Source organism: Syngnathus scovelli, chromosome 6 (genome assembly GCF_024217435.2).
Source record: "Syngnathus scovelli strain Florida chromosome 6, RoL_Ssco_1.2, whole genome shotgun sequence".
Taxonomy (NCBI): Eukaryota; Metazoa; Chordata; class Actinopteri; order Syngnathiformes; family Syngnathidae; genus Syngnathus; species Syngnathus scovelli.
The window spans coordinates 2045134-2062228 of NC_090852.1; the positions used below are offsets into that span (position 1 = coordinate 2045134).

The window sequence follows — 17095 nt, forward strand, 5'->3', positions numbered from 1 at the left end:
TTACTTGTGGTGTCCCACAGGGATCGGTACTCGGACCAATTATATTCAATATTTATATGATTCCGCTTGGGGACATAATATGCCAATACAATATTAGTTTTCAATGTTACGCGGATGACACCCAATTATATATGCCGTTACCGATGACAGATCCGCGAGACTTGTAATCTTGAGGCATGCCTTGCGGAGATCAAGCAATGGATGCCTCTCAACTTCCTTCGTCTTAACCCAGATAAAACTGAGATGTTGATAATTGGTCCAACTCGTTATCAACACTTATTTAAGGAAACCACTATAACTATAGATAACCGTACTATCACTCAGAGCGATACTGTAACTAATCTCGGGGTAATATTTGACCAAACGCTCTCCTTTCAAAAGCACATTAAGAATATAACCAGAATTGCGTTTTTTCATCTTCGTAATATTGCTAAGATTCATCCGATCCTCTCGACCGGTGATGCGGAAACTATTACACATGCGTTCGTCACGTCGCACCTTGACTACTGTAATGCATTATTCTCTGGTCTTCCTAAATCCAGCATCAAAAGTCTACAGTTAGTACAAAATGCTGCTGCGAGGCTGCTCTCACGGACAAGAAAATTTGATCACATTTCCCCAATATTAGCCAACTTACATTGGCTCCCGGTCCATTTAAGATGTAACTTCAAGGTTCTTCTATTAACCTATAAATCACTGCATGGCTTAGCGCCTTCATATCTTGTCAACCTACTTGTTCCTTATGTTCCGTCTCGTAACCTTCGTTCGCAAAAGGCTAGTCCAGGGTGTCCAAACTACGGCCCGCGGGCCAACTGTGGCCCGCGGTCCAGTTTCTATTGGCCCGCAGCAAATTCTGAAAACATAATTGAATATGGCCCGCACAAGAAGCTTGAGCTCAACTCTGTTGCACTTCTCAGTTTCAACACGAGATGGAGCCCGCCAAACAAACGAAATCAAGCAAAGAAAAACTTTTACCGCTAGTCACCAGAAATGGCTGCACCAAAGAAACGCAAAATAGCAAGTGAGTCTAGAAGATTTCAAACACGGTGGGAAAATGAGTATTTCTTCAAAGAAATTAACGGAAAGTGTGTCTGTTTGATTTGTAATGAAGATGTTGCTGTGATGAAAGAGTATAATGTCCGTCGGCACTATGAGACCAAACATCAGAGCTACACATCGTACACCAGTGCTGAACGAGCACAGAAAGTTAAGCAAATGGCAGCTAGCCTGCAAGCTCAACAGCAGTTTTTTTTTCGTGCCAACAAAACACAGGAAAACTCCACAAGAGCAAGTTATGAAGTCGCTAAACTTATTGCCCAGCACGGCAAACCGTTTTCAGACGGTGATTTCATAAAGCAGTGTCATCACAGTCACAGAAGTAATGTGCCCAAAAGAAGTGCCGGATTTCAACAATGTGATCTTATCCAGAAACACAGTGGTGAGGAGAATTGAGAACTTGTCAGCTAACGTGAAACTCCAGCTGAGAGACAAGGCTTGTGCTTTTGATTTTTACTCAATAGCATGCGATGAGAGCACAGATGCCACAGAGCAACTGTTACTTTTTTTGCGGGGAGTAGATGATAATTTTTGCTGTACGGAGGAGCTGCTTGATATGATGAGCCTAAAAGGCACAACGATGGGAAAATATATTTTTGAAGCTGTGTCAGAGGCAGTTGAAAAGATGGGGCTTAAATGGGACAAGCTCTGTGGAGTAACAACGGACGGAGCTCCGGCCATGACTGCCGAGCGCAAAGAAATGGCATCGTTGGTGGGCGCCAAGGTAAAAGAGAGCGGAGGAGAGGCTGTTAGGATGCACTGTATAATCCACCAAGAAGCACTGTGTGCCAAGACTGTCCACCTGGGCGATGTGATGAACACTGTCGTAAAAACTGTCAACGTAATTCGAGCGAGAGGACTGTGCCACAGAGAATTTCAGGCTTTCCTATCTGATGTGGATGCTGAATACGGGGATGTACTCTACCACTCTGATGTGCGCTGGCTCAGCCGCGGCTCTGTGCTGCAGCGGTTTTTTTCGCTGAGATCAGAAATCGACCAGTTTTTAAAAGAGAAGGGCCGACCTCTTCATGAGTTAAGTGACCCTCTGTGACTGGCAGACCTGGCATTTTTAGTTGATCTTACGCATCATCTGAGTACACAGAACAAGAATCTACAAGGCAAAGAACAGCTGGTGCCACACCTGCATGCGCACATGAAAGCCTTCTGCGTAAAGCTCCGCCTGTTTGAGACATAACTACGAGGCTTTAATGCTGCACACTTCCCTGTGCTGTCTGAAATCAAGTCTGCTTTTCCAAACACCGACCTTTCTGCTAAAAAGGAGAAATATGTGTCTGTGATTTCCTCTCTCATGACGGAATTCAACCAGCGTTTCCAAGATTTTTCTGCCATTGAAAAACAAATCAAGCTGTTCTCGACCCCCTTCCTGGTGGATGCGGAAGAAGTGGAAGAGACTCTTCAGTTAGAGCTGATTGATATTCAATGTGATGATTCTCTGAAGAGTCAGCATCAGCTTCTCCTCCTCCCCGAATTCTATCAGAGTTTGGATAACGCCAAGTTTCCTCTGATGAGACGCCACGCAAAAAGAATGATGAGCCTGTTCGGCTCGACATACATATGTGAACAAACATTTTCTCTGTTCAATCAGAACAAAAGCAGACTGAGAACCAGAATAACTGATAGCCATCTCTGTGAAGTCCTTCGTGTCTCAACCACCAAACTTTCTCCTGACATGTCAGCCATCCTTCAATCCAAAGGACAGCATCACTGCTCCCACTGAGTGCAATGTTCTTCTCAATACACAGTATTATATATGTATATGTCACCTCTAGTGTGTGGCCCGGCCCTTTGTTTATTTTTCTGTATTTGGCCCTCACTAAAAAAAGTTTGGACACCCCTGGGCTAATCTTTTAGTGACACCGAGGACCAAGAAAATGTCTGCAGGGTCTAGAGCATTTTCTATTTGGGCTGCAAAGCTTTGGAATGCCCTACCAATGGATATTAGAACTGCTACCTCGCTAGAAATATTTAAGACACGTTTAAAGACACATTTCTATGATTATGGCCTTTAATTAACCTGTAGTGGCCGATTCGGCTGGAGTTTGTTTTCGCTCCCTCTCCCCACTGGGGAGGTGGTTAGGCGGCTATCTGGATTCTCGTGGACCAATTCAGGATGAGGGAACTGCAGCTCACCCTCCTTGAAGACACTGCCATGACAATCGAGTGCACCTCCGGCAGCTTTTCGCTTTGACTTGGACATCCACTTTTTCATTGATTTTCATATTATGTATTATTTGTGCCCTCTCTGCATCCATTGCAGCCCGGTGATCCTGAAAGGGGGATCCTTCCATCTGTGGTCCCTTCTCAAGGTTTCTCATTTTCCCCTGGTAGGCGTTTTTTGAGTTTTTCCCTGCCCTTTTGGGAGCTTAAGATCAGGGGATGCTTTGAGAATAATTGTCAATTTTTGTCTGCCCTTTGAGACTGCTTGTGATTTAGGGCTATACAAATAAACTTGACTTGACTTGACTCGGATAACCTAAAATAGATGACAAAATTAAATCCATCCATCCATTTTTTTTTATACTGCGTGTCCCCACAGGGGTCGCGGGCGTGCTGGAGCCTATCCCAGTAGTCATCGGGCAGTATGCGGGGGACACCCTGAACTGGTTGCCAGCCAATCGCAGGGCACACATAAACGAACAAAAATTAAATCCATCAAATACGAAATATTAAACCCTAAACCAGCTGTAAATTGTATAAATAATGTACAGAAGTTGTGTTGCTTTATTTTAAACAACCACTGATCCGTGTGAAGTGTATTGCTTCGTTCGAAACGCTAGGAGGAGACGTGCATAAATAGTGCGTGTGGTTATATCTGTAACCATCCATCCATCCATCCATCCATCCATCCATCCATCCATCCATCCATCCATCCATCCATTTTCTATACCGCTTGTCCCCACCATCAAATATGAAATATTAAACCCTAAACCAGCTATTGTCACGGTCGGTTGGTGTAGCATGGAGCAGGACGACCAAGTGCAGCTTGGACCAGGGTTTATTGAAGCAACTCAAAATACAGACTCGGTAAACTGACATGACTTAAACAATAACTTGACTGACTGACCGGGACGTGGAACAAGAAGACAGCAGGACATGATGGCACCAAGACAGGACGACAACACCGAACGACAGCAACCAAAACCAAAACCAAAACCAAAACCAATGACCAAAACCAATACCAATGATCCGACAGGGAGAGAGGGGCAGACAGGACTTTTATACACGACAGGTAACGAGAGGCAGGTGGGAACAATCACACTGATCATGGGCACACAGGAGGGGAGGGGCGAGCACACAGACAGAAACCAAGACAGACACATAGTGGAGCAGTTGGGGGCGAGACGTGACAGAACCCCCCCCCACAAGGGACGTCTCCCGACGTCCCAAAAAAAAAAAAACTAGGGGAACCGAACCGCACCGCACTCGGGCGGCGACTTGGGGAACCGAACCGCACCGCACTCGGGCGGCGACTTGGGGAACCGAACCGCACCGCACTCGGGCGGCGACTTGGGGAACCGAACCGCACCGCACTCGGGCGGCGACTTGGGGAACCGAACCGCACCGCACTCGGGCGGCGACTTGGGGAACCGGACCGCACCGCACTCGGGCGGCGACTTGGGGAACCGAACCGCACCGCACTCGGGCGGCGACTTGGGGAACCGGACCGCACCGCACTCGGGCGGCGACTTGGGGAACCGAACCGCACCGCACTCGGGCGGCGACTTGGGGAACCGAACCGCACCGCACTCGGGCGGCGACTTGGGGAACCGAACCGCACCGGACTCGGGCGGCGACTTGGGGAACCGAACCGCACCGCACTCGGGCGGCGACTTGGGGAACCGAACCGCACCGCACTCGGGCGGCGACTGCGGGGACAGATCCGCACTCTGGCGGCGACTGCGGGGACAGATCCGCACACGGGGGGTGACCTAGGGGACAGAACCGCACTCCGGCGGCACCCTAGGGGACAGAGCCGCACTCTGGCGGTGACCTAGGGGACAGAGCCGCACTCTGGCGGTGACCTAGGGGACAGATCCGCACTCTGGCGGCGACAGATCCGCACTCTGGCGGTAACTCGGGGAAACACAACCGCACTCTGCGGCGACTCGGGGAAACACAACCGCAATCAGCGGCATACAAAAGTCAGTGCCGCAATCGGCGGCCACTCAGGAAGTCCGTACGGCAATTGGCGGCGACTCCGGAAGTCTGTACCGTGATCGGCGGCCACTCACAAAGTCCGTACAGTGATCGGCGACATTCGGAAGGCGGGGCTCTGCGCAGCGGCAAGAGCCATCACGCGCCGCAGCAGTGGGAGTGGAGCCAGGGACGATCGCGGGTCCGACGCAGCTGGCTTGGATGTCTGGCGACGCCCGCAGGTCCTGCAACGCAGGGGTGGAGCCCGATGGCGGCCGTGAGTCTGATGACGCCGGGAGGCACTCCAACGGCGGCCGTGGGTCCGGCGTCGCGGCACCAGAGTCCGATCGCGGCCGCAAAGCCGCTGCCGCCAGAAGCACTCCGATGGCGGCCGCGGGTCCGGCGTCGCGGCAGCGAAGTCCGACGACGGTCGCAGAGGCGATGGTGCCGGGAGGAACTCCGATGGCATCCGTGAGTCCGGCGTCACTGGAACAAGCTCGGACGACGATCGGGCGTCGCAGCGGGAGCTGGTGGTGGAGGGGGGTCCAAGCGCTGGTCGTTGTGATGGTCGGATCATTCTGTCACGGTCGGTTGGTGTAGCATGGAGCAGGACGACCAAGTACAGCTTGGACCAGGGTTTATTGAAGCAACTCAAAATACAGACTCGGTAAACTGACATGACTTAAACAATAACTTGACTGACTGACCGGGACGTGGAACAAGAAGACAGCAAGACATGATGGCACCAAGACAGGACGACAACACCGAACGACAGCAACCAAAACCAATGACCAAAACCAATACCAAAACCAATACCAATGATCCGACAGGGAGAGAGGGGCAGACAGGACTTTTATACACGACAGGTAACGAGAGGCAGGTGGGAACAATCACACTGATCATGGGCACACAGGAGGGGAGGGGCGAGCACACAGACAGAAACCAAGACAGACACATAGTGGAGCAGTTGGGGGCGAGACGTGACAGCTATAAGAGGTATAAATAATGTACATAAGTTGCATTGCTTTGTTTTAAACAACCAAAGATCCCTGTGGAGTGTGGTTATTTCTGTAACCTGATATAGAAATCCATATTAGGTTATTCCATAGATGCCAAAATTAAATCCAACAAATATGAAATATTGAACCCTAAACCAACTGTAATTTCTATGAACAATGTTGCATTGGTTCGTTCGAAACCCTAGGGGCAGACACGTGAATAAATTGTGCACCACTGTAAAAAAAAAAAAAAAAAAAAAGAAGTGTGCGGCGCGAGTAAAGTGGCCTATGAGTTTGAGCCTTTTGCTTCTAAAGACAAAATCAAAAAAGACACGAAGGAAGGCTGCTATCAGGTGAGTCTTCGAGGTTTTGAGCTGATGTTTTGTCCTGCAAAGTTTGTCCATTTCATTATCAATCCATTTCAAGCTTGGACTTAAGTCGTAGCTTGCCTGCTAGTCCTTCGTTTTCGCTATGTGACTAGTTGCTTTGTGAAGAGAAAAGCTGACACAAACATTAATGGTCGCTAAACGTTGATGGGAGCTTAAGTGAATTTGCTTCAAATTCCAAAAAGTTTGTTTGATGTCGATGCATAGGGTATGTAGTGGTTTTCTTAAGTAAATAAAATCTCAAGTGAATAAAATATTTTTGAAAGTTTATAACTGTACATATAAAGCATATAACTGCCTACATTTAAAAAGGAAATGTTATTTTTGACAAGAGGTTATGCCGTATGCATTTACAATTCATATGTGAATTCAAAACTAATGTAAATAATGGCATTACTTTTGCAGATGTCAGCAGCTCACTTTAAAAAATCTCAATGGCTATTATAAAACAAAAACAAGAGCAAACAGTAAGTATAGATCACAAATTTGAGATTTCCTGAAGGCATGGCAAAGATGTAATTTCCCTTTTTACCCATGTTGTGATTTGTGACTCAAGATTTAGCTCAAGGACTGGCACGTGAAAAGGTAGGTTTTTATCTTGTGATGTCATTAAAATGTGCACCTAACTTTGTTTTGCGCTCAACAGGGTTTGGAACTCTAAGCCAAATCACTTCAAAAGTTAAAATTGTGTTGTGTCATGTGATAAACAGTGGTTAATGGGTGAATTGTCAAATCAGACATCTTTTTCCCTTTCCCTCTTTTTCAGACTCCAAGCCTGGAGAAAAGAGTAGCATCTGTATTAAAAACTGACCGGACTCCACAAGGTACAGATTGATTTTTGATTTATTCTTGATTGTAGAAGTAATCACAACTGCCTTGCGTTATCTTTGGAGATTGATCTGTTATTGGTGGTTTGAATATACTTATGTATGCTTAGCTACTGTCAAGCATATGCAAAAAGTGTATGTCGTAATTGCAATCTTCAATATGGAACTTGCATTTATGACATGTATTTGCCTCTACTTTCACACTCCGGAAACCGGGACGGATGTCAAAGTGCAAAATAAAACCCAGGTTTACCCTGTATATTTTCATCATTTGGATAACAACTTGTAGAACAAGCAATTTTATCAGTACTATTTTAAAATAATGTGATTGGATATGTACAACAGCCATTAATTTGCACCACATTCAAAGGCACAGACAGATTGCCATCATTTTTTTTTTTCAAACAGGGCAAAGTTTATCATTGGAGAATGGTTCATTTGAATCTTGCAGCTAACATTTGCTTCGTTCTTCAACAGCTAGGAAGTGAGTGTGAAACGCCCATGACAGGGAAAAGTAAGAAGTTTTTTTTTGTGGGCATTAGTCATTTAAAAAGAGGTCAGAGCTGCAGTAATTTAAGTGAGTATTTTATTTCTATTTCTCTTTATTCTCAGAGTTTATGAAGGTCATCGTGGAGCCCCTTCTGGCAATCCCTGGAGCCTCAACTCTCGTTCAGAATGTGACGCGGAGAGTGGACGGTGCCCGTGACTGATCTGGAGACCTTTGACATGATGTCCAAGGAAATAAATGACAAACAGGATGCAAGACTGAATGACAGAATGATTAAGCTTGGAATTGGTTAGTCAAAAATTTGGATGTTGTGGTCCCCCCCTTCACTCTTGATAGCTTATTATAATTATTAAATATTATAATAATTATTTTACTCTGATCTTGATGAGCTATTTTTTGGGCGTACACTATATAATGTATTTAATTCAATCCCCCACATGGTCAGACAATCTACAACACCTCGTAATCGTCCTGAGCATGATGTTAAACTGCTACCAAAGACTGGCTCTCGGCAGGAAGCGCGGAGGAAACCCTCAGAGGTTCAACGGGCCGATTGGCGACACCAGCAAGCTTTGTGGAGTGCTGTGGGCTGGATGCATCACCTCGTAATGTATTCAGGACATCCACTGCACCCGGCTCCATCTCCAGCCGTCTTGACTCTGTCTTGCCACTGGATACAGGTGGACTGGGGCGAGAGAGTGAGATTGGCGCTGCGCAACCCACCCTCACTTAAATCCAATACACTGCAATTCTTGACTTCACATACACATACACACGCACTCCCTGCATAGTTTGAATGACTTTCACCTTGCTTGTGCTTTTGAGTGTATTTGTCTTCATTTGATTGGTTATGTGTGGTTTGCCTGTTTGGAACCAGGGCTGTGGACTCGGTCGGATTTTTGCACCGAGTCCAAGTCCGAGCCCGGCCTCTTGACCACCGAGACCGGCTGTCCATTTTTCCTGTTAATTCATGTGACTGCTTAGTCTTTATTCAAGGCTAATTTAGATAAAAATCTACCAGAACGAACGCAACTGCTTTTACACTGGCTGGTTCGGCTTATACAGGACCCTTTGCTGAGAGCGCTGACGTAAAAGTGGGGCGACGTTCCAATCGGACGTCGGATCGATAACATTTTCCCTGCCCTACCGGAGTTGTGCTAGTTCATAAGGTAGATCACTCATGGCGTAGTCATAAATGTACGGTTGACAATTTAACCGATAGAAGTGGATACATTGGAACATAACCTACACTCTAATATATTATTTGACATGGTATTAAATGCGTGGCTTTACAAAAATAGTCATTGAAGCCCACCCTTAGCCCTCAGTGCCATTGGCATGAGGCAAAACGCTTGAAAACACACACTCTCGCCCAATTAAATAACCATTTTGAAACACAGGACATGTAAGATAATATTTTTTAATCATTAATTACACCATTATAGCTCAGACATTTATCTAAACACAAATAATTAGTGACGACCCCACAACTATCGAAACACATCAATGATATAAGCTGGGTGACATAATTGTCCTTGACATTGGTACATAATGTAAACATTAGCCTAAGTGCAACTCAACGTGACCGCATTGATCGTAAGCAGGGCTGTAGACAGTATTCCTACGCGCATTCTCAGCAGCATGATGAAAATAAAATTGAACGTATTTTTTTTTTTATTGTCGGACGCGGTGGACTCGGTCAAAATCAGCACCGAGTCCGGCAAAAATGACCGAGTCCGACCGAGTCCCCGAGTCCGAGTCCACAGCCCTGTTTGGAACAAATGAATTCAATCTAATTCAATTCAAATTTCAGATTGGTTTTGGGTTTAATATTTCATATTTGATGCATTTAATTTTGTCGTCTATTGTAGGTCTATGTGTAGACCTACAATAGACGTCTATTTTAGGTTATTCTATAGACCTAATATAGACGTCTAAATTAAGTCTATGTGTAGACCTAATATAGACATCTATATTAGGTCTACAGATAGACCTAATATAAACGTCTATTTTAGGTCTATATATATAGACGTAATTTAGACGTCTATAAAATAACCTAATATAGACGTCTATTTCAGGTCTATATATAGACGTAATTTAGACATCTATAAAATAACCTAAAATAGACGTCTATATCAGGTTACAGAAATAGCCATTTCACATGTACGCATCAATATGCTTGTTAAACACAAATCCAAACTATTTATGTACATTATTTATACAACTTACAGCTGTTTCAGACAATAAAGTTTTGAAATATGATCATATTTAATTATTTAATTTAGACGTCTATTTTAGGTCTATAACGTAACCAATTTTAGACGTCTAAATGAGGTCTTTACGAGTCCAGACGTCTAATAGACGTCTATGGCTGACAGGGTTAAGTCCAAGCTTGAAATCGGTTGATAATGAAAAGGTCAAACTTTGCAGGACAAAAAAATAGCTCTTACTGATAAACCTCGGCTCGGTGGCGCACTGGGTAGCACGTCCGCCTCACAGTTAGGAGGGTGCGGGTTCGATTCCACCTCCGGCCCTCCCTGTGCGGAGTTTGCATGTTCTCCCCGAGCCCGCGTGGGTTTTCTCCGGGCACTCCGGTTTCCTCCCACATTCCAAAAACATGCTTGGTAGGCCGATTAAAGACTCCAAATTGTCCCTAGGTGTGAGTGCGAGTGCGAATGGTCGTTTGTCTCTGTGTGCCCTGCGATTGACTGGCAACCGGTTCAGGGTGTCCCCCGCCTACTGCCCGATGACGGCTGGGATAGGCTCCAGCACGCCCGCGACCCCCGTGGGGACTAAGCGGTTCAGAAAATGGATGGATGGATGGATGATAAACCTCGAAGACTCACCTTATAGCAGCATTCCTTTGTCTTCTTTTGATTTTGTGTTTAGAAGCAACAGGCTCAAACTCAACGGGTACTGGTGCCGCACACTTGTTTTTTTTTTTACGGTGGCACACTATTTATGCACGTGTCTCCTCCTAGCGTTTCGAACGAAGCAATACACTTCACACGGATCATTGTTTGTTTTAAAACAAACCAATACAACTTCGGTACATTATTTGTACAACTTATAGCTGGTTTAGGGTTTAATATTTCATATTTCATGATGGGACAAGTGGTATAGAAAATGGATGGATCGATGGATGATGGATGGATTTATGGATGGATTTAACATTGGTTATAGAAATAAAGACACTTCACACGAATCAATGGTTGTTTAAAACAAAGCATCACAACTTCTGTACATTATGTATACAACTTACAGAATGGTTTTGGGTTTAATATTTTATATTTGACGGATTTAATTTTGTCGTATATTTTAGGTAATTCCATAGCCCCAATGACACTTTACACAGATCAATGGTTGTTTAAAACATGTTTGTTTTGGGTTTAATATGATCATATTTCATGGATTTAATTTTGTTATCTATTTTAGGTTATTCCATAGCCCTAATATCAGGTTACCGAAATAACCACACTTAACACGGATCAATGGTTGTTTAAAACAGAGCATCATAACTTCTGCACAATATGAATATTGAATATTAAATTTATAAATTCATACAACTTCCCATTCCTTTTCAAACAAGTAGGTTCTGCCTATTTTGTGCAGGGGATTTTTTTCTGTTTGTATCTGTTGTTTGTACAGTCATAGTTTGAATGACTTTCACCTTGCTTATGCTTTTGAGTGTATTTGTCTTCACTTGATTGGTTATGTGTGGTTTGCCTGTTTGAAACGAATGAATTCAATCCAATTCAAATTTCAGATTGTTTTTGGGTTTAATATTTCATATTTGATGCATCAATATTTTGAGATAAGATATTTGAGTTTTCTTAAGCTGTAAGCCATAATCAGCAATATTAAAATAATAAAAGGCTTGCAATATTTCAGTTGATTTGTAATGAATCCAGAATGTATGACATTTTTTTAATTGAATTACAGAAAATAAATAACTTTATTACAATATTCTAATTTTCTGAGACAGTCCTGTTTGCCTGTAGGACAGTACATTCTTTCGATATGTGAGGAAGGCTGAAGAGAACCAGCACAAGCAATGGAAAACATCTGAACTTCACAAAAGAAAAAAAGAAAATGCTGTATCAAGATCCAAACACAAAACCTTTTTGCTATGACACCAACAATAACCAGTCTCACGTAAAGGAGATGTAGTGAGGGAATTTCGCACACTTCGCAATTCTTGCCTTGTTCAATAGCACACTTCAAGCATACGTCAATCTCCACAACCACTTCCAATTTTGTTTGCTCTTAAAATAATTGTAATTTTGTTTTGAAAGCAAAATACGTACAGATTGAGTGCTGTCAATTTTTCGATGACTCTTTAAAAAGGAGGGTGTTATTGACTTAATAACATCTTATATTTTGTCTAGCATTACCTGGTTTGTCACCAACATGATCCTCTGATGACATTGTGATTCCAGACGCCTGTCCGCGCACAAGTCTCCTGACAGATACGTGGAAAATAAGAAAAGAGGATGGAGCACTTATCCATTCAACTTTTTCTCTATACCAACTCCCTGAGCCATTTTCCTGTTGTGGCGCCAACAGGAAGAGAGTGCAGTGGGTGGAAGAGAATTATCTAGGATGGTGGTGAGTGGGAGGGAGAGGCGGGGGAAGGAGCATTGTCCACTGGGAGGTTTTCTACATTCAGGAGACTGGGAGCAAGATGTTATACTTTAATATTTGTCTCAGTTGAACAAAAGTTGCAACAGTATGCAAGATTGTAGCTGGTATTTTTGTTGCTGCTGCTGCTATGCTAATGTAATGTATCAATTCATATTAGACTTTCTCAGGCCTGTTTTGAGTTTTTCTGTTCACCAAATTTAACATATGAGTAGATACACAGGTTTGAAAATGTTTGCTTTATTTTTCTGAAGCTGTTCTGTGTTACCACCCGGACTCACGTATGCTAGGGATAATTGTAGGCACTAACAAACAGAAATTAATTTGACTTTGAATTGACTTTCACAAGCCGGACTGGAGTGGAGTGAGGTGATAATATATATGGAGCACGCTCCGCTTGTACATTGTCACCATTCATCACAATTTCATTACATGACTTGCTGAAAACTCAAAAAACCCAAGTCACTCTAAAAGAAAGGCTTACAAAGGCACTGACAGAAATAAACGATGCCCTCGGTAATAAATGTTCCGGTACTCTAATTTATGTACAAAACCAAGATACAATGAAGGCGTAGGAGCACTGGTGAACATGTCACTTTACATTTCAGAGGTGCGAATTTCATTCAGGTTCCGTTCCTGCCTGAAATTTGCATGTTCTCCCCGTGCCTGCGTGGGTTTCTTCAGATACTCCTGTTTCTGCCCACATTCCAATGATATGCATGGTAGGTTAATTGGGCAATCAAAGTAAATTGTCCTTAGGTGTGATTGAGAGGATGAATGTTTTTTCTGTCTAAAAGTGCCCTGCGATTTTCTGGCAACCAGTTCAGTGTGTACCCCAATTGCCTGAACTAAGACAATTGTGAGGATAAACAGTTAAGACAATGGATGGATGGAAATACAACTAAAGGTGCTCCTCTAAACCAAGATCTAATACAGTGTATTTAACTAATAGCTGATGCAAAAGTATGACCTAATTTAATAATCCTTGTCCCCACAGTAGTTTTACCAAGTTTTTTTTGTCTGAAGTACACCACAATGGTTGGTTATGGCGAAATGGGAGGATCAGACCACAAGCTCAGGTTTCCCAGACTCAAGCTCAACACTGAATGGCTGATCCCATCGACAAGTAAAAATAATTAGTGTTGTTCCAATTCAGTTTCCTGTTTGTGCTTTTGCCACGATAGGAAGTAAGTGTGTGGGACATAGTACACACTTGCCAAATTTTCCCATTTAGGCAGGAGACCTGATTTTCAACAGTGTCTCCCGCTTGCCTGTATCATGGCTCCTCCTTGCTTGCTTCCCTTCAACCAACCTGCTCACCACGAAGGCTCCCCTCCCTTGCTCATGTGTCCAACAACGTAAGCAGATGGGCTCCATCCAAACGGCACAGTACTCTAAAGACTTTGCAATGAAACATGGAGCGTCAGGGAGCCCTCAACTAGCGGGGGTCAAGAAATACGGCAATTGAAACAAGACTTTATTGAAGCAAATTTAACAATCAGGGCACACAAAATGAACATTTAAAATCAAAGAGGATGAAGAAAAGAACCGGGAAATGTATGTGTTTAATGTTCCATAAAAGTTCTGATGTTTTCTGCACATTACTAGCTAGTAAAATTAAACAGCAAAGACACAAACAGTTGTTTTGTCTCATCTGTTTGTTTACACAGACAGATGTTATGTTAAATTATTAGCCATGCTGCAAGATGACACTTTCTCCTCTCAGCAGAATAATGCATTTGCTGTAAAGTGCTACAATCGACATCGAACAGCTCAGTGTGTCCAAATTATGTGTGAAATTTTTTAAATAATTTCTCTACAGCCTGTCACTGAGTGGTCCACAGATTGATATTCATCATCATCATCAACTGTCTTGCCTGGAACAGGCATTGACGCCCATGGCCCTCCATTCTTCTCTGTCATCCGAAGCTTCCATGAACTGGTTGTTTGTTAGCTCTTTATGAGTTGCCCATTCATTGAGGCTGTCCACATACATTTGTCGTTTGCGTCCTCTGCTTCTCTTTCCCTCAATCTTTGCTGTTGCGCTGAGATGTTCTATTCCCTTTGTTCTGTAGATGTGCCCAAAGAGTCTTTTTCGTACTGTATTGAGGAGTGATCTTTTCATATTCATCATTTCGAGGACCTCCTGATTTGTCCGTTTTTCCTTCCATGATATCTTCAGAATTCTTCTGAGGAACCACATCTCTGTTGCCTCTAGTTTTTTCCTTATGCTGCTGTCGATTGTCCAGCATTCGCATCCATATTGATATTAGGGGCTGAAAACCTGATGAAAAAAACCCCATATTTTTCACAACCCAAAGTTGGCAAGCATGTATCATATATGGCAGGAAACCGGTTGAAGAATAGCTTCCTGCCCCTCCGCACTTGAGGCCAAAGAAATTGTGGGCCGATACACCCCTCTGGAATGAGTTTGAACACCCCTGCCCTAAAGGCAAGTGTCTGTCTATTTCCATCTTAAAGGAAAATGCAGTCTTATATTGTAGCCCTGTCCATGCCCTCACTGAAGCCTCCACCTCTACAGTACCTTATCATTTTCATAAAATTTTGAAAGGTTTGTTAACCCAGCTGTCCAGTATGGAACTACAAATACTTTATATTGAATGACCACAAATTAGCATTCTATGCATGTTATATTTAGATTCTTTCCACATACAAAACAAGTTCCATAACCCCTTTTCAACATTGAGCACCTGCCCCTGCAAAGGTCATTGCACACTCCTGAAACAGTTTCCTCCAGATGTGCGAATGAAAATAAGTGCCATTAGCCAACCGGGTTGTCGTGCAGCTTGCATTCCAATTGAGAAGTTTCTTTCTTCTGCATGTCACATACACTGTTTGTTCAAAGGTGCAATGAATGCAATGGATGCAGTACCTCATTGCAACTGCTTAGATATTAGAAAATTACAGAGGCACACACGCTTAACAACTAAGCAGCACTCCATACATGTTGAATATGTAAATATTATGATCGTAAAAAACAACTGCAACAAATTGAACAAAAACATTCCACTGTATGTGAGAGTGAGCCTGAAAGAGGAAAAACAAGCCCAAAGAAAACTGTACTGTATATGTTTTTGTCAGCACGTTAAGGACCACTCATCACAGCCTCCACCCAAAGGAGCTATGGGATGAAGAGGAAATCTAAATCTAGACCACTTCCTGGATGACATTCATGACCTGTGTTTGCCTTCCTGACATTCTCAGTCTTTGCATTCGACTATGCCCCCACCATGCTTGTTCATGAGGAATAAAGTCAAATGAACTGCACCAACGCCTACTGTGAATGCTCAGTTTTGGAGTTGTTTAACAATGACATACATTTTGTAGAAAAAAAGGTCAGTGGACTGTTCCAGTGCCTACTTTGTCACAAACTTCTCTTTCTTCAGGGAGGTTAGTTCCATGTACAGTGCAATAATTTTGGGCTTGCACTGACTAGCATAATAGCTGCGTAGTATTACCAGAACTTTTTTGTCATCATTTGTCGCTTCCCACATTACCAGTGACCAAATTAGGTTTGCATAGCATTTTGCATTCATTTCTGGAGCTGGTGTGGCAGTCGTGGCGTTAAGTGGCTGAGGAACTTTACCTTCCGGAGTTCGTAGTTGTTTCTATTCTCGTCAAACTTTAACCACTGCCATCTACCTCCTCCTGTGCCGTGCCTAGGCCCATAAACTGTTGTATTTTCAACTTCAATGTCAATATCTTATTTTCCTGAGGCACAACGCTAGTACTGCGCATCTTCACATACTCCCGTAAAAGGATTTTAACTAATAAAGTGTCCGCACATAAATGAGAAACTTCATGTCTGTGATGCAACAATTGCAGTCAACATAACTGGCATTCAATACAAAAAAAATAAAAAAATCATAATGAAATCTGAACATGTATTTTACCAAATAGTACAATAACAGCACATAACTCAACACAGGGCGTTGCTGAATATAATATCAAGTGTCATCCATTTTTTACTGTCTTCAATGTTGTGTTAACATTGTTAACATTTTGTTGTTAGTTCTATTTTATGCTTTCACTTATTTCAATTTAAAGAACCACCATCGTACCACTACCCAAGACAGTGCGTGCCTGCTGTGTGCTCGTGTTCACAGTGGCCTGGTTGACATCTTTCCGGACTCTGCTGTGCATCGGGAGCGGCTAGCGTGCTATCACTCTTATTGTTCATCTTCTTGTTTTATTTTCCTGTGTTGTTTACTTGTATGTGCGTTGTGAACTCTGTCTTGTCACCCTGGGATAGTGAGAAACGTAATTTCGATCTCTTTGTGTGTCTTGACATGCGGAGGAATTGACAATAAAGGAGACTTTGACTTTGACTTTGAATGACTACAGACCCATAGCACTCACTTCCATCATGATGAAGTGCTTTGAGAGACTGGTGAAGGCCCACTTAACATCTACCCTCCCCACTACTCTGGACCCATACCAATTTGCCTACCGTCCCAAGCGCTCCAATGATGACGCCATAGCAACAGCACTCCACCTCTGCCT

At 43.4% G+C, this 17095-nt stretch overlaps 1 protein-coding gene and 1 long non-coding RNA gene across 5 annotated transcripts in view; one reads left to right on the forward strand and one right to left on the reverse strand.

Moving 5' to 3' along the window:
- The window catches only part of exoc3l1 (exocyst complex component 3-like 1), a 110755-nt gene extending 98257 nt beyond the window's left edge, over window positions 1-12498 (reverse strand). For all 3 annotated transcript variants that reach the window (XM_049723039.2, XM_049723037.2, XM_049723041.1), the window contains exon 1: window positions 12325-12498. In XM_049723039.2, the coding sequence (XP_049578996.1) occupies window positions 12325-12358 (34 nt within the window). In that variant the 5' untranslated portion in view covers window positions 12359-12498. The remainder of the gene's footprint in view (window positions 1-12324) is intronic.
- On the forward strand, window positions 5191-11896 carry LOC137840364 (uncharacterized). Of its 2 annotated transcripts, XR_011086965.1 has the most exons (7): window positions 5191-6562; window positions 7001-7062; window positions 7152-7180; window positions 7362-7419; window positions 7900-7936; window positions 8035-8218; window positions 8376-11896. It is a non-coding gene; the product is annotated as an uncharacterized lncRNA (long non-coding RNA). The 2 variants fall into 2 exon arrangements; XR_011086964.1 differs by having other exon boundaries at window positions 8035-11896.
- Window positions 12499-17095: the final 4597 nt, after the last annotated feature.